General features: G+C 49.0%; 1 protein-coding gene across 1 annotated transcript; it reads left to right on the forward strand.

Moving 5' to 3' along the window:
• Positions 1-786, forward strand: LOC117131614. The gene has a single exon (XM_033283667.1). The coding sequence runs from the start codon at positions 1-3 to the stop codon at positions 784-786; it is 786 nt and encodes a 261-aa protein (XP_033139558.1).
• Positions 787-18,956: the final 18,170 nt, after the last annotated feature.

Below are 18,956 nucleotides of genomic sequence, written 5' to 3' on the forward strand. Positions count from 1 at the left end.
ATGGGGGTGCTCTCTGATTTATTAGGTGAGCGGGGCATTATTGATTTGGGTGTAGCTAAGAATGCGACGGTAGAGGAGGCATTATTAGTTACTAGTAGAAGAAGAAGTCATTGTAGAGGCTTGTTAAATGATTTGGAAAAGGAGTTGAGTACAGTTGCGAGTAATCTAAATGTAGTTAATGAAGATATCAGTCTCTGGAAGGGGAAGTCAAGATATCGACAGAAGTGTATGACTAGTGAAACTTGGGAGTTGTTGAGGGTTTCCAAACCCCAGTGTGCTTGGGGTAGAGGGATCTGGTTTCCTCAGGCTGCTCCTAAATTTGCTTTTATATCTTGGCTTGCGGTGCTCAACAGATTATCGACTTTGGACAGAGTTGCAGTATGGAGCCAGGGGGTGGATACAACCTGTCTACTTTGTCAATCTGCTACTGAGTCAAGAAGCCATTTGTTTTTCGAGTGTTCCTACTCGGGGCAGGTGTGGGAGAAAATGGTTAAAGGCATATTAGGGAACGAGTTCACTAATGATTGGGTTGGGATTGTGGGGCTCATTTCTGATGCGACAAGAGAGAAGAAGTCTTTGTTCTGTATCAGATATGCTCTACAGGCGGTGCTGCATGCAGTCTGGCGTGAGAGAAATAAGGTAAAGCATGGTGGAAAGCTAATGCCGTTACCGATTCTGCAGAAACTGGTTGATAAAGGGATTAGGAACAAGATCAGTGTATTGAGAATGAGGGGAGTAAGAGATATGGAGTTGCTGATGCAGTTTTGGTTCCAAACTAGATTATAATTGCTTTAACTATTTTGAAATGTTGGCTAAATCTTTAGTATAGCTCCTAGAGTATAAAGGATGCACTTGGTTGTATACAGGCTTTTTTGATGAATAAATTTAACATTCATTCAAAAAAAAAAAAGGGACAAATCCAAGGTATATCAATCCGTCAGCACACACAGGACGTCTGTGGCTGTCCATCAGTACACATATCAGCACGCTGGTCCTTGGACTCAGCACGCTGGCCCTTCCCGTGGACTGTTCGGGTGATTTTGGCCAACGTGGTATGTCTGTTCAGTACACACAGGACGTCCGTGGATGTCCGCCAGCACACACAGGACGTCTGTGGCTGTCCGTGTGTGTCCGTGTGTGCGACTGTGTGTGTCCGTCAGCACACACAGGATATCTGTAGCTGTCCATCAATAAACATATCAGCACGATGGCCCTTCCCGTGGACTGTTCGGGTGATTTTGGCCCACGTAGGCTGTCTGTTCAGTACACACAGGACGTCCGTGGGTGTCCGCCAGCACACACAGGACGTCCGTGGCTATCCGTGTGTGTCCGTGTGTGTCTGTGTGTGTCCGTCAGCACACACAGGTCATCTGTGGCTGTCCATCAATACACATATCAGCACGCTGGTCTTTGGACTCAGCATGCTGGCCCTTCCCGTGGACTGTTCGGATGATTTTGGCCCACGTAGGCTGTCTGTTCAGCACACACAGGACGTCTGTGGGTGTCCGTTAACACACACAGGACGTCCGTGTGTGTCAGTCAGCACACACAGGACGTCTGTGGCTGTCCGTGTGTGTCCGTCAGTGCACACATGACGTCTGTGGCTGTCCATCAGTGCACATATCAGCACGTTGGTCCTTGGACTCAGCACGCTGACCTTTCTCGTGGACCGTTCGGGTGATTTTGGCACACGAGGGCTGTCTGTTCAGTACACGCAGAACGTCCGTGGGTGTCCGCTAGCACACACAGGACGTCCGTGGCTGTTCGTGTGTGTCCGTGTGTGTCCGTCAGCACACACAGGACGTCCGTGGTTGTCCATCAGTACACATATCAGCACGTTGGACATTGGACTCAGCACACTGGCCCTTCCCGTGGACTGTTCGGGTGATTTTGGCCCACGTGGGCTGTCTGTTCAGTACACACAGGACGTCCGTGGGTGTCCATCAGCACACACATGACGTCTGTGGGTGTCCATCAGCACACACAGGACGTCTGTGGCTGTCTGTGTGTATCCGTGTGTGTCTGTGGGTGTCCGTCAGCACACATAGGCCGTCTGTGGGTGTCCGTCAGCACACACAGGATGTTTGTGGCTGTCCGTGTGTGTCTGTGTGTGTCCTTGTGTGTCCGTCAGCACACACAGGACGTCCGTGGCTGTCCATAACTACACATGTCAGCATGTTGGTCCTTGGACTCAGCATGCTGACCCTTCCCGTGGACTGTTCGGGTGATTTTGGCCCACGTGGGCTGTCTGTTCAGTACACACAGGACGTCCGTGGGTGTCCGTCAGCACACACAGGACGTCCGTGGGTGTCCTTCAGCACACACAGGACATCCGTGGGTGTCCGTCAGCACACATAGGACGTCAGTGGCTGTCCGTGTGTGTCTGTTTGCACACACATGACGTCCGTGGCTGTCCATCAGTACACATATCAGCACGTTGGTCTTTGGACTCAGCACGCTGACCCTTCCCGTGGACTGTTCGGGTAATTTTGGCCCATGTGGGCTGTCTTTTCAGTACACACAGGACGTCCGTGGGTGTCTGCCAGCACACACAGGACGTCCGTGGCTGTCCGTGTGTGTCCGTGTGTGTCCGTCAGCACATACAAGACGTCCGTGGCTGTCCATCAGTACACATATCAGCACGCTGGTCCTTGGACCCAGCACGCTGGCCCTTCCCGTGGACTGTTCGGGTGATTTTGGCCCAAGTGGGCTGTCTATTCAGTACACACAGGCCGTCTGTGGGTGTCCGTCAGCACACACAGGACGTTTGTGGCTGTCCGTGTGTGTCTGTGTGTGTCCTTGTGTGTCCGTCAGCACACACAGGATGTCCGTGGCTGTCCATCTGTACACATGTCAGCACGTTGGTCCTTGGACTCAGCATGCTGACCCTTCCTGTGGACTGTTCGGGTGACTTTGGCCCACGTCGGCTGTCTGTTCAGTACACACAGGACGTCCGTGGGTGTCCGCAAGCACACACAGGACGTCTGTGGCTGTCCGTGTGTGTCCGTGTTTGTCTGTGTGTGTCCGTCAGCACACACATGACGTCCGTGGCTGTCCATCAGTACACATATCAGCACGCTGGTCCTTGGACTCAGCACGCTGGCCCTTCCCAATGACTGTTCGGGTGATTTTGGCCCACGTGGGCTGTCTGTTCAGTACACACAGGACGTCCGTGGGTGTCCGTCAGCACACACAGGACGTCCGTGGGTGTCCTTCAGCACACACAGGACATCCGTGGATGTCCGTCAGCACACACAGGACGTCAGTGGCTGTCCGTGTGTGTCTGTTTGCACACACATGACGTCCGTGGCTGTCCATCAGTACACATATCAGCACGTTGGTCTTTGGACTCAGCACGCTGACCCTTCCCGTGGACTGTTCGGGTGATTTTGGCCCATGTGGGCTGTCTTTTTAGTACACACAGGACGTCCGTGGGTGTCTGCCAGCACACACAGGACGTCTGTGGCTGTCCGTGTGTGTCCGTCAGCACACACAAGACGTCCGTGGCTGTCCATCAGTACACATATCAGCACGCTGGTCCTTAGACCCAGCACGCTGGCCCTTCCCGTGGACTGTTCGGGTGATTTTGGCCCACGTGGGCTGTCTGTTCAGTACACAGAGGACGTCTGTGGGTATCCGCCAGCACACACAGGACGTCTGTGGCTGTCAGTGTGTGTCCGTCAGCACACACATGACATCCGTGGCTGTCCATCAGTACACATATCAGCACGCTGGTCCTTGGACTCAACACGCTGGCCCTTCCCGTGGACTGTTCGGGTGATTTTGGCCCAAGTGGGCTGTCTGTTCAGTACACACAGGACATCCGTGGGTGTCCGTCAGCACACACAGGACGCCCGTGGGTGTCCGTCAGCACACACAGGACGTCCGTGGCTGTCCGTGTGTGTCTGTGTGTGTCCGTCAGCACACACACGACGTCCGTGGCTGTCCATCAGTACACATATTAGCACGTTGGTCCTTGGACTCAGCATGCTGACCCTTCCCGTGGACTGTACGGGTGATTTTGGCCCACGTGGGCTGTTTGTTCAGTACTCACATGACGTCCGTGGGTGTCTGCCAGCACACACAGGACGTCCGTGGCTGTCCGTGTGTGACCTTGTGTGTCTGTACAGCACACACAGGACGTCCGTGGTTGTCCATCAGTACACATATCAGCACGCAGGTCCTTGGACTCAGCACGCTGGCCCTTCCCATGGACTGTTCGAGTGATTTTGGGCCATGTGGGCTGTCTATTCAGTACACACAGGACGTCCGTGGGTGTCCGTCAGCACACACAGGACGTCTGTGGGTGTCCGTCAGCACACACAGGACGTCTGTGGCTGTCTGTGTGTGTCCGTGTGTTTCCGTCAGCACACACAGGACGTCCGTGGCTGTCCATCAGTACACATATCAGTACGTTGGTCCTTGGACTCAGCACGCTGACCCTTCCCGTGGACTGTTCGGGTGATTTTGGCCCAAGTGGGCTGTCTGTTCAGTACACACAGGACATCCGTGGGTGTCCGTCAGCACACACAGGACGCCCGTGGGTGTCCGTCAGCACACACAGGACGTCCGTGGCTGTCCGCGTGTGTCTGTGTGTGTCCGTCAGCACACACACGACGTCCGTGGCTGTCCATCCGTACAAATATTAGCACGTTGGTCCTTGGACTCAGAACGCTGACCCTTCCCGTGGACTGTACGGGTGATTTTGTCCCAAGTGGGCTGTCTGTTCAGTACTCACATGACGTCCGTGGGTTTCCGCCAGCACACACAGGACGTCCGTGGCTGTCCGTGTGTGACCGTGTGTGTCTGTCAGCACACACAGGACGTCTGTGGTTGTCCATCAGTACACATATCAGCACGTAGGTCCTTGGACTCAGCACGCTGGCCCTTCCCATGGACTGTTCGAGTGATTTTGGGCCATGTGGGCTGTCTATTCAGTACACACAGGACGTCCGTGGGTGTCCGTCGGCACACACAGGACGTCCGTGGGTGTCCGCCAGCACACACAGGACGTCCATGGCTATCCGTGTGTGTCCGTGTGTGTCTGTGTGTGTCCGTCAGCACACACAGGATGTCCGTGGCTGTCCATCAGTACACATATCAGTACGTTGGTCCTTGGACTCAGCATGCTGACCCTTCCCGTGGACTGTTCGGAAGATTTTGGCCCATGTAGGCTGTCTGTTCAGTACACACAGGACGTCTGTGGGTGATGTGGTCATCAGATCAGCAACTGAACCGGAGGTGAACCCAAAGCCCTACTCAACCAGCCAAGGCGCAAACAAGGACATACGTGCACTAAAAATGCCATATCTTACAAAACAGGAGGGTTTAAATCACGAGGCTAATTTTTATGGATTCTACACTCAATAAGGAGTCCAGGCCAATTGGAATTGGGCCAAAATATTCACGGAGCAAGAAGTTATGAATTTTACAACTCAGAGGTTTCTCAGCCCGTCCATCTGCGAGTATCCGACATTAGAAGGAGATTTAAGCTCAAGTAAGGAGCGGCCTGAAGCAAAGCCCGTCCTCAAATTCAAGAGAATTCTTTCAGATTTCCAGAAAGCCAAAGATCAGGAGAAATGGACACGGAAATCAGAAGATATGTTCAATTTGCCAGAACCGGTCAAACAAGTGCTACACTCGCCTCAATTGGAAGCTAACCGGATCAATCAGCTTCAAACCAGAAATTGGCGACCAGGAGATCATTTCAACCAATCAGGAGGTATACCAGAAGTCCTTAGCCGCACCAGAACCCAGGAGATCAGTCGGTTCAATGGAGAATCACTTAAATCAAACCGGAGCTATTTATGGAAAGATTGGACAATCTTTCGGTTTGATCCATTCCAAGCAATTCCAATCCAGCCAGGAGAACCAGACGACGTCCAGACTAAACCAAGACATCCAGGAGACATTATACAGGAGCCAGAAGAGTTCTACAACTTCATCCCATGCACCAGCCCACATAGGAATAAGAAGATCCACATTATCACCAAACTGCCTTATTTGGAGTCTCTTGCATTCAAACTCCAACAGCTATTTTTCTACCAAGGCAAGGACGAGATCAGCATCTATCAAGCATTCAAGAAGGTCCCAAGAAAGCTCTATTATCCCCTTAAACCGTCCAGGTTCAAGAAAGATCAGATTCTTTACTTGGAGCCAAAATCCCACAAAAGGCTCCAACGGCTAGTTTTCGATTTCTTTCTTTGTTTTCGATTTGTTTCCTTTTCTATTTGTTTTAGAACGTTAGGACCTTTGTCTCTGAGCAATATATAAGCTCCTAGACGTCCATTGTAAAGAGTACCCTTAATCACCAAGTTAATAGAAAGTTTATTCAGTTTTATCAAAGTTGTTCTTTGTATAAAATATCGGTCTTGAGGATTCAAAGAGAGATTCTTTGTTGTCTTATTGATTTCGTGAGTCTAGTTTGTTTGTGCAAATCAAACAAGCTCAGTACACAGATTGAGAGAGTCAATCACTTCGATCCATCATTCCATCAGATTGAGAGATTCAATCAAACCTTTCCCTGCAAACTCACTTCAGTTCATCATCTAATCATGCTGAGAGTGATACACATCCAGCAGCTTGATTCCATCCTATCATTTGTTTATTTATCTTGTTTTATTATCATTATCATCATCATCTCATTCGTTTTCATATTTGTTTCTGTTTACATCATAAAAACTAAAAACTCATAAAAATCGGTTCTCTTTGTTTTCAGGTTGAAACCTTGGTTCCACCATTTTTATCAATTCGTGGGTTACCCCCCTGTGCCTACAACATTTTGGTATCAGAGCTCAAGCTCCTGACTAAGGTGATATCTATCCTTGCATCATATTTCATTTGCTTGCATTTGTTTTGTTTTTATCTAAAACCGAAAACCCATAAAAACAGTCTTTTGCTTCAAGTTTTTGTTTCTGCATATTTTGTTCTTGCTGTTCTTATAAACCACGAAAAAGAAAAAGAAAGATGTGTTTGATTCATATTACTTGCACTTAGTTTCGAAATTCTTGTTAGTTTCCTTTTTGTTTTGTTTCCATAATCAAAAATCCCATAAAAATTGTCATTTTGAATTTGTTTTCTTTGTTTGCATATCCTTAAAAAAAAAAAAAAATCATACTAGTTATTGTTTCATCCCATATTAGTTGGTCCATTTCGTGATTGCATCAGAAAACCAAAAGAAAAAAAATATTTATTGCATAGTTACTTCATTTCGGTTTATACTTGCATTTTTTCGGTTTAGTTTAAATTAGTTTTGCATTGTTCATTGCTCTTATGCTTGACCAAAACTTCCCATACTTCACTTGATCTTTGAGATTGATTTCAGGGAGCAATGGTAGGAGAAGCACACGGCCAAACCCTAGAGGCCACACTGAGCCAACAACTAATAGCTATACAAGAGCTCAATGATAAGATTGCTCAGTTGGGAAAAAGGAATAAGCCACAAGGCCGACGACCACAACATGGAGAAAGAAGATTTGGAGTTGCACCAGAGGCTGGCTATGTTGAGCCTAAGCCACCAGATCCTTCATGGATCACCTCACACCATACTTCTTCAACTTATAAATACTTAACTCATTCTTATCTTTATTTTAAATCAGTTAATGAAGTTAAGATTTATTCCTTTTCAGGTAGTAGTTGGCCAGATGATTATTTATCATGGGAAAGAACCATGGATGATTGGTTTTCATACCAAGGCGTGCCAAAGAAGGAGAGGCTAGCTCATGACATCAAGCAACTTTCCGGAAAAGCTTACTCATGGTGGAAAAGAGTAGATAAGACACATGGTAAAAGTCCAGAAGAGGTTGTCACCAACTGGAAAGATCTTAAAGATGTTATGATCAGGAAGTATGTGACTAAACTTCCCACGCAAGAAACCAGAAGAAAATACCCAAGGAGATTTTCAAATGGTGTGTCCAAAGAGGCAAAGAAAGTTGTGCCACAACAAGGCCATAGAAGCTTGATCTATCAAGACCAGATTCGGCCATGCCAGATTCCCACGGTTTTATATGATAAATACCAACCTTATGAGGTCCCAAAGTCCATGGAGAAGAACCTTTTCAGCCCAGACACATTGGCTAGATACAAAGAAAAATCAGACAAACCAATTCTTCAAGGAAAGGCCAAGGTAAGTCCTATACTTGATAAATTTGTTTATAAATCATCTCCCACTGGTATGAGTCACTTGTCTTTGTCCAAGAATGTTAAGACAGGTCCTGAGGTCCAGAAAGACACGAACTCAACATCCTTGTTGGAATCAAAAGCTGTCCATGACTTAAGGAATAAAGAGATTCCAAGCCCAAAGAAAGAAGATACAACAAGCCAATGTAAGTCTTCTAACTCTGAAAATTTAAAAGATCAGACATGTTATAGATGTCATAAAAGAGGACACTTTGCTGTAGTTTGTCCAAGTAAACAAGTATTGACTGAGACATCACTAGAAAAGAAAACAGCTTTATCTATAAAGAGTGATAGTTTTATTCAATCTGATTTATCAGCTCAAAATTCGTGTATGATGCACTTGTCTTTGTCAAAGGGTGATGTAACAGGAACTAAGGAGCAAGAATTTAAAGAAGAAGAACCACCAGGCGTGACTCTTGAGATGGACCAGAAGATTGTTCAAGAGACAATGCAGTCCATATTGCTTAAAGAAGCAAAACCAAAACAATGCCAAGGTAAGGCTTTAGAATCTCAAAAGAGAATGAAAGCTGACTTGCTCTATCTTGGTGCAGATTATACAGTATCGAGCTCGAAATCTTATCAAGAAGGAGGGGATGATGTGGTCATCAGATCAGCAACTGAACCGGAGGTCAACCCAAAGCCCTACTCAACCAGCCAAGGCGCGGACCAGGACATACGTGCACTAAAAATGCCATATCTTACAAACCAGGAGGGTTTAAATCACGAGGCTAATTTGTATTGATTCTACACTCAAGAAGTAGTCCAGGCCAATTGAAATTGGGCCAAATTATTCACGGAGCAAGAAGTTATGAATTTTACAACTCAGAGGTTTCTCAGCCCGTCCATCTGCGAGTATCCGACATTAGAAGGAGATTTAAGCTCCAGTAAGGAGCGGCATGAAGCAAATCCCGTCATCAAATTCAAGAGCATTCTTTCAGCTTTCCAGAAAGCCAAAGATCAGGAGAAATGGACACGGAAATCAGAAGATATGTTCAATTTTCCAGAACCGGTCAAACAAGCGCTACACTCGCCTCAATTGGAAGCTAACCGGTTCAATCAGCTTCAAACCAGAAATTGGCGACCAGGAGATCATTTCAACCAATCAGGAGGTATTCCAGAAGTCCTTAGCTACACCAGAACCCAGGAGATCAGTCGGTTCAATGGAGAATCACTTAAATCAAACCGGAGCTATTTATGGAAAGATTGGACAATCTTTCGGTTTGATCCATTCCAAGCAATTCCAATCCAACCAGGAGAACCAGACGACGTCCAGACTAAACCAAGACATCCAGGAGACATTATACAGGAGCCAGAAGAGTTCTACAACTTCATCCCATGCACCAGCCCACATAGGAATAAGAAGATCCCCATTATCACCAAACTGCCTTATTTGGAGTCTCTTGCATTCAAACTCCAACAGCTCTTTTTCTACAAAGGCAAGGACGAGATCAGCATCTATAAAGCATTCAAGAAGGTCCCAAGAAAGCTCTCTTATCCCCTTAAACCGTCCAGGTTCAAGAAAGATCAGATTCTTTACTTGGAGCCAAAATCCCACAAAAGGCTCCAACGGCTAGTTTTCGATTTCTTTCTTTGTTTTCGATTTGTTTCCTTTTCTATATGTTTTAGAACGTTAGGACCTTTGTCTATGAGTATTATATAAGCTCCTAGACGTCCATTGTAAAGAGTACCCTTAATCACCAAGTTAATAGAAAGTTTATTCAGTTTTATCAAAGTTGTTCTTTGTATAAAATATCGGTCTTTAGGATTCAAAGAGAGATTCTTTGTTATCTTATTGATTTCGTGAGTCTAGTTTGTTTGTGAAAATCAAACAAGCTCAGTACACAGATTGAGAGAGTCAATCACTTCGATCCATCATTCCATCAGATTGAGAGATTCAATCAAACCTTCCTCCGCAAATCCACTTCAGTTCATCATCTAATCAAGCTGAGAGTGATACACATCCAGCAGCTTGATTCCATCCTATCATTTGTTTATTTATCTTGTTTTATTATCATTATCATCATCATCTCATTCGTTTTCATATTTGTTTCTGTTTACATCATAAAAACTAAAAACTCATAAAAATCAGTTCTCTTTGTTTTCAAGTTGAAACCTTGGTTCGACCATTTTTATCAATTCGTGGGTTACCCCCCCCCCCCCCCCCCCCGTGCCTACAACAGTGGGTGTCCGCCAGCACACACAGGACGTCTGTGGCTGTCCGTGTGTGTCTGTCAGCGCACACAGGACGTCTGTGGCTGTCCATCAGTACACATATCAGCACGTTGGTCCTTGGACTCAGCACGCTGACCCTTCTCGTGGACCGTTCGGGTGATTTTGGCCCACGAGGTTTGTCTGTTCAGTACACGTAGGACGTCCGTGGGTGTCCGCCAGCACACAGAGGACGTCCGTGGCTGTCCGTGTGTGTCCGTCAGCACACACAGGACGTCCGTGGCTGTCCATCAGTACACATATAAGCACGTTGGACCTTGGACTCAGCACACTGGCCCTTCCCGTGGACTGTTCGGGTGGTTTTGGCCCACGTGGGCTGTCTGTTCAGTACACACAGGACGTCCGTGGGTATCCGCCAGCACACACAGGACGTCTGTGGCTGTCCGTGTGTGTCCGTCAGCACACACATGACTTCCGTGGCTGTCCATCAGTACACATATCAGCACGCTGGCCCTTCCCGTGGACTGTTCGGGTGATTTTGGCCCAAGTGGGCTGTCTGTTCAGTACACACAGGACGTCCGTGGGTGTCCGTCAGCACACACAGGACGTCCGTGGGTGTCCGTCAGCACACACAGGACGTCTGTGGCTGTCCGTGTGTGTCCGTGTGTGTCCGTCATCACACACACGACGTCCGTGGCTGTCCATCAGTACACATATTAGCACGTTGGTCCTTGGACTCAGCACGCTGACCCTTCCCGTGGACTGTACGGGTGATTTTGGCCCACGTGGGCTGTCTGTTCAGTTCTCACATGTATCCGTGGGTGTCCTCCATCACACAAAGGACGTCCGTGGCTGTCCGTGTGTGACCGTGTGTGTCCGTGTGTGTCTGTCAGCACACACAGGACGTCTGTGGTTGTCCATCAGTACACATATCAGCACGCAGGTCCTTGGACTCAGCACGCTGGCCCTTCCCTTGGACTGTTCGAGTGATTTTGGCCCATGTGGGCTGTCTATTCAGTACACACAGGACGTCTGTGGGTGTCCGTCAGCACACACAGGACGTCTGTGGGTGTCCTTCAGCACACACAGGACGTCCGTGGCTGTTTGTGTGTGTCTGTGTGTTTCCGTCAGCACACACAGGACGTCCGTGGCTATCCATCAGTACACATATCAGCACGTTGGTCCTTGGACTCAGCATGCTGACCCTTCCCGTCGACTGTTCGGGTGATTTTGGCCAACGTGGTCTGTCAGTTCAGTACACACAGGACGTCCGTGGGTGTCCGCCAGCACACACAGGACGTCCGTGGCTGTCCGTGTGTGTGACTGTGTGTGTCCGTCAGCAGACACAGGACATCTGTGGCTGTCCATCAATAAACATATCAGCACGCTGGCCCTTCCCGTGGACTGTTCGGGTGATTTTGGCCCACGTAGGCTGTCTGTTCAGTACACACAGGACGTCCGTGGGTGTCCGCCAGCACACACAGGACGTCTGTGGCTATCCGTGTGTGTCCATCAACACACACAGGTCATCTGTGGCTGTCCATCAATACACATATCAGCACGCTAGTCTTTGGACTCAGCATGCTGGCCCTTCCCGTGGACTGTTCGGATGATTTTGGCCCACATAGGCTGTCTGTTCAATACACACAGGACGTCTGTGGGTGTCCGTTAGCACACACAGGACGTCCGTGTGTGTCCGTCAGCACACACAGGACGTCTGTGGCTGTCCGTGTGGGTCCGTCAGCACACACAAGACGTTTGTGGCTGTCCGTGTGTGTCCGTGTGTGTCCGTGTGTGTCCTTGTGTGTCCGTCAGCACACACAGGACGTCCGTGGCTCTCCATCAGTACACATGTCAGCACGTTGGTCCTTGGACTCAGCATGCTGACCCTTCCCGTGGACTGTTCGGGTGATTTTGGCCCACGTGGGCTGTCTGTTCAGTACACACAGGACGTCTGTGGGTGTCCGCAAGCACACACAGGACGTCTGTGGCTGTCCGTGTGTGTCCGTGTTTGTCTGTGTGTGTCCGTTAGCACACACAGGACATCTGTGGCTGTCCATCAGTACACATATCAGCACACAGGTCCTTGGACTCAGCACGCTGGCCCTTCCCTTGGACTGTTCGAGTGATTTTGGCCCATGTGGGCTGTCTATTCAGTACACACAGGACGTCCGTGGGTGTCCGTCAGCACACACAGGACGTCTGTGGGTGTCCTTCAGCACACACAGGACGTCCGTGGCTGTTTGTGTGTGTCCGTGTGTTTCCGTCAGCACACACAGGACGTCCGTGGCTATCCATCAGTACACATATCAGCACGTTGGTCCTTGGACTCAGCATGCTGACCCTTCCCGTGGACTGTTCAGGTGATTTTGGCCAACGTGGTCTGTCGGTTCAGTACACACAGGACGTCCGTGGGTGTCCGCCAGCACACACAGGACGTCCGTGGCTGTCCGTGTGTGTGAGTGTGTGTGTCCGTCAGCAGACACAGGACATCTGTGGCTGTCCATCAATAAACATATCAGCACGCTGGCCCTCCCCGTGGACTGTTCGGGTGATTTTGGCCCACGTAGGCTGTCTGTTTAGTACACACAGGACGTCCGTGGGTGTCCGCCAGCACACACAGGACGTCTGTGGCTATCTGTGTGTGTCCGTCAGCACACACAGGTCATCTGTGGCTGTCCATCAATACACATATTAGCACGCTGGCCTTTGGACTCAGCATGCTGGCCCTTCCCGTGGACTGTTTGGATGATTTTGGCCCACATAGGCTGTCTGTTCAATACACACAGGACGTCTGTGGGTGTCCGTTAGCACACACAGGACGTCCGTGTGTGTCCGTCAGCACACACAGGACGTCTGTGGCTGTCCGTGTGTGTCCGTCAGCACACACAGGACGTCTGTGGCTATCCATCAGTACACATATCCGCACGTTGGTCTTTGGACTCAGCACGCTGACCCTTCTCGTGGACCGTTCGGGTGATTTTGGCCCACGAGCTGTCTGTTCAGTACACGCAGGATGTCCGTGGGTGTCCGCCAGCACACACCAGACATCCGTGGCTGTCCGTGTGTGTCCGTGTGTGTCCGTGTGTGTCCGTCAGCACACACAGGACGTCCGTGGCTGTCCAGCAGTACACATATCAGCACGTTGGACCTTGGACTCAGCACACTGGCCCGTCCCGTGGACTGTTCGGGTGATTTTGGCCCACATGGGCTGTCTGTTCAGTACACACAGGACGTCCCTGGGTGTCCCTCACCACACACAGGACGTCTGTGGCTGTCTGTGTGTATCTGTGTGTGTCTGTGGGTGTCCGTCAGCACACATAGGCCGTCCGTGGGTGTCCGTCAGCACACACAGGACGTTTGTGGCTGTCCGTGTGTGTCCTTGTGTGTCCGTCAGCACACACAGGACGTCCGTGGCTGTCCATCAGTACACATGTCAGCACGTTGGTCCTTGGACTCAGCATGTTGACCCTTCCCGTGGACTGTTTGGGTGATTTTGGCCCACGTGGGCTGTCTGTTCAGTACACACAGGACGTCTGTGGGTGTCCGCAAGCACACACAGGACGTCTGTGGCTGTCCGTGTGTGTCCGTGTTTGTCTGTGTGTGTCCGTTAGCACACACATGACGTCTGTGGCTGTCCATCAGTACACATATCAGCACGCTGGTCCTTGGACTCAGCACGCTGGCCCTTCCCGTGGACTGTTCGGGTGATTTTGGCCCACGTGGGCTGTCTATTCAGTACACACAGGACGTCCGTGGGTGTCCATCAGCACACACAGGACGTCCGTGGGTGTCCTTCAGCACACACAGGACATCCGTTGGTGTCCGTTAGCACACACAGGACGTCTGTGGCTGTCCGTGTGTGTCTGTTTGCACACACATGACGTCTGTGGCTGTCCATCAGTACACATATCAGCACGTTGGTCTTTGGACTCAGCACGCTGACCCTTCCCGTGGACTGTTCGGGTGATTTTGGCCCACGTGGGCTGTCTGTTCAGTGCACACAGAACGTCCGTGGGTGTCTGCCAGCACACACAGGACGTCCGTGGCTGTCCATGTGTGTCCGTGTGTGTCTGTGTGTGTCCGTCAGCACACACAAGACGTCCGTGGCTGTCCATCAGTACACATATCAGCACGCTGGTTCTTGGACTCAGCACGCTGGCCCTTCCCGTGGACTGTTCGGGTGATTTTGGCCCACGTGGGCTGTCTGTTCAGTACACACAGTGTTGTAGGCACATATCGGGATGATCGGACGGTACAGACTGAGGGTTGCTGCGGTTCAGTCTCAGCTAGGCTGGACGGTTACGGCTGGGTCTTCTCTTATATGCGGTTGTACCTGAAACAAATATGAACCTTTTTATGAGTTTTGTATAAAGTTAAGAACAGAAACAGAGAGGCAAATGGATGAATGATAAAAAAAGCAAGATATGATTTTTATGGGTTTTAAAATATGGATGAAGGAAATCTAAGAACATAAAAGATAAATAGAAGAGAAGAATGGCGGTTGGGATCTGTTGCTGAACGTGTGTCTCTCTCAACAAGATCAAAGGATGGTTTGAAGGATAGATATGGATCCGGCTCTTGCTGGACGTATGTCTCTCTCAAGATCGGACAAGGGATGGAGTGGATCGATGGACTCCACAAAGAACAATGGATCGGCTCTTTGATATGTCAGACGGCTGCTCTCAATAGTTTCACACAACTGAAAGACCTAGGGTTTCTTTGCTAAAGCAAAACGATTTTCATAAAAGACTTAGTCAAAAATCGGCACACTACAAGGGATTAAATAGTTTTCCCTTAATGAACACTAAAAGATAAAAGGCCTAGACAAATGGCCGACTCTTAAATGGACTGACAATTGCCCAAAGTCTTAACCGAAATAAATTAAAGAAAAACAAACATTGACGGTCGCGGATTGAGATGTCCGGATCAGAACTCATAGTATGCTGGCATGTTGCCTCATTAAAACGTTATCGGGAAAACCCAGTGGGACAAAACCCGATGAAGGAAAAAGAGTACAACACATACTACTCCTTCTGATGGACGGCTATATCTCTGAACCGGAAGCAAGTTGGGTGGATGGATTGAGGATGAAGGTGGAAATGGTCAGGCCGGCTTCATTCTGGTCGATGGAGGAGAACTGGCTTGAATGGAAGGAATCTGGAACCTCTAACGGTTCGCTGGTGTCTTCAAGCTTTAAGTAGGCCAACTCCTGGATCAATAGTTGCTTGAATCCGGTTTTTTCCTGTGCAAGCAACTCCTGGACAGCTTTGGCAAATCCAGCTCTTATAACCCTTGAGCCGGACCTTGTGGTAGGAACTTGGCGGATGATGGGAACCTCAGTCGTGGGTACTACAACATCCCCTCCCTCTTGAACAGGTTCTGTCCTCAGAACATCTCCGTCATCTGCAATATAAGGAGACAAATCAGACACATTGAACGTTCGGGAAGCTTTAAACTCACCTGGCAGCTCTAGCCGGTAGGCATTGTCATTGATCCGGTCGAGCACTCGGAATGGTCCGTCCCCTCGTGGGGATAGTTTGCTCAAGTGGAGCCACACCCAGTCGCCTAGTTGGAAGATAACTTCCGTGCGCCCCTTGTTGAGCTTAATCCGGTTCCGTTCAGCCTTCTTCTCCAAAGTCTCCCTGACTTGCCGGTGCATGTTCTTCACGAACTGAGCCTTTTTGTCACCACTCTGGCTAACTTGCATGGCTGGGGGCAGTGCGGATAGGTCCATGGGCGTCTCTGGTCTAAATCATACACAATCTCAAAAGGGGAGAGATTAGTAATAGAGTGCCTTGCATGGTTATAAGCAAATTCAATGAATGGCAAACAACTCAACCAATTTCTAAGATTCTTACCCATCGTAGCCCTCAACAGCTGAGAGAGTGTACGGTTTACTACCTCGGTCTGACCATCTGTCTGTGGATGGCAAGTGGTCGAGAAAAGGAGCTTGGTACCAAGCTTTTTCCACAATGTCCTCCAGAAGTGGCTGAGGAATTTTGTGTCTCGGTCGGACATAATGGTACGAGGCACTCCATGTAAGAGCACCACTTCCTTGAAGAAGAGATCGGTGGTTTGGCTTGCATCAATGGTCTTGGAACACGGAATGAAATGTGCCATCTTGGAGAACCTGTCCACTACAACAAAAATGGAATCCTTGTGTTCTATCTTGGGCAAGCCGAGCACAAAGTCCATAGACAGGTCGACCTGTAAGGCCCGTTCCCGGCTCTTAAGCCCAACCATGAACCGCAGCCTAAACATCCGTTCTTATACAAATGCTTCCAGTCTCTTAAGGTCTTTTAGATGTTAAGTTCAATTTCCCTTAGGTGAGGTTCAAGTTTAACAATCAAGACAAGTGAACATAAAGGCAAATAGATTATAAATATTAACATAATGACACATACCCATACATCATTCATAAGTTCATAGTACTAGTTTACACACTTAGTCTATAATAAGTTCACAAGTTGCACAATAAGCTATCAATACGACACACTTATCAAACAATGACCCATTCACCACACATCTCCCATGGCCTGAGTCTTCACGGTACCTTTCCTTTACCACGGTCCAAGTCTGGTCCTGAAACCACATAAATCACGTCATAAACACATGTGGCCGATACCTAAGCAAACAAGACTAGAATGGCATGGTTCGGCCCTTAAGAACTAGGATCTGTCCAGTTTGGACATACACAAATAAATTCCCAAAAACTAAGTAAAATCCATGAAAATTCATGATAATTCCCAACTAAGAGATTCCCATAGTCAGATCTCAACAAAACCGACCCGGAATGTGAGATCCGACCATAGATCAGTCCGGCCAATGCCTAGGACTTTACCCCTGGACCGGCCATGGCCTTGGTCCAGTGTTCCCTGTCTGAATCAATCCAATAACATCACAATATACTATAGAACAGGAGATCCAGATGAAGTAAAGAGAATGGATGCATCTGCCAAGAGAACCGGCCGCAAGGCCGCACGGATCATCCGCAGGCCCGGGGCCGTTCCTTGCAGTCTACACCACTAACCTTAGGCGTTTTCTCCCCTGGAGGCAAGTCCTTGTCATTATCCTTTTCTTTCTGTCTGGTATCCATCTTCACGGCCTGGCCTTCCTACGCTCAGAACACGCCGGCAAGCCACACCACCACACACAGTCTCTTCTCTAACCGCCGGTCTCTCTTTCTTTCTTTCTGTTATGAGTTTGGCAGAGCTTTGCCTAAGGAATTTCGTGCCATTTTCTGTGCCAGGGACTCTCTATTTATAGAGAAAGCCAGCCCCAACTGCCCTGCAGAAACCGGCCAAGCAGTTAGAGAGCACAAAACTGCCCCTTTTGCACCTTTTCGGGAGTAACTGCCCAACTGCTCTTCCCTTTCTTTGGTCTGTCCGAAAATCAGGCCCATAACATTGTCCAAAGTCCCTTGTCCAAGGCCAAGACCCCACGGACCCTTGGTGGTTCAGGCCAAGACCCCACCAGCCCATAACCGCCCATGACCCGGCCACACCGGCCCGGACCATAACACTCCACCGAGCTGAGTTGAGCTGGTCACTAGCTGGCCTCACCTGAGTGAGCTAACCTATCAGCTCCAGTGAGCTACCAAAGACTGAGTGAGCTGGTTTCACACTGTCCCCAGATGGTTGAGCTTGTTTCCCGACCCTGTCCAGCTGCTAGATCACTCGGCCAGCTCTCCTAAGCTTCCTTCCGTTCCATCCTGGTTAAGTCTCAGCTCCCTGATACCTTAACCTTATTATTTGAGCCATGATACGCTTGTCCTTAGACCAAATGACCTGTCTGCTGTGTGTCCTCACACCATGGCTCGTCCCAACGATCCTATCTAGGATCGGGGATGCTACAAGTCTCCCCCACTTGATATGGATTCGTCCTCGAATCCGAACCAAGTGACTCTTCCTCAAATTGCTTCATCCACTCAGGAAACTCAGCTTTCATTCTTGCCTCTGTTTCCCAAGTTACTTCCTCTCGACCGTTGCACTCCCAAATCACCTTGAGCATTTGAGTTGTCTTGTTCCGGGTTTCCTTTTCCATTCTATCCATGATCCGGACCGGCCTTGTCTCTAAGGTGAGGTTCGTCCCTAAATCAGAAGGAATCTCTGGAATGTAAACATCCTGATCTGATAGGCATTTCCTTAGTCTAGAGACATGGAACACATTGTGGAATGCATCCATCTCGGAGGGTAAATCCAACTTGTAAGCCACCGCTCCAACTCTCTCAACAATTCGGAATGGACCCAAGTACCTTGGATCTAACTTCTACCTGAGATTTTCACCCTCCCCTTGAAGGTAATCATCTTTCGGTATACCATATCACCAACTTCGAACTCAAGTTCTTTCCGACGTTTGTCTGCATAATGTTTCTGACGGTCTTGGGCCGTCCTCATCTTATCTTGGATGAACTTGATCTTCCCAGTTGTCTCCTCCACTATTCCGGCCCTATCATGATGCGCTCCCCCATTGGGTCCAGCACAATGGCGTTCTACATGGCCGCCTGTTGGGGTCAAAATCGGTTCACGACGGAATCAATGTCGAAAGTCCGTAAAAACATCAGCATAACCGTTTTTACGAAAAGTAATCTTCGTAAAGATATCTTT

The sequence above is a fragment of the Brassica rapa genome, unplaced genomic scaffold, assembly GCF_000309985.2.
Source record: "Brassica rapa cultivar Chiifu-401-42 unplaced genomic scaffold, CAAS_Brap_v3.01 Scaffold1078, whole genome shotgun sequence".
Lineage (NCBI taxonomy): Eukaryota > Viridiplantae > Streptophyta > Magnoliopsida > Brassicales > Brassicaceae > Brassica > Brassica rapa.

What these genes read in the sequence shown, in the direction of transcription:
- LOC117131614 (XM_033283667.1), top strand. Translation starts at nt 1, where the DNA reads ATGGGGGTGCTCTCTGATTTATTAGGTGAGCGGGGCATTATTGATTTG.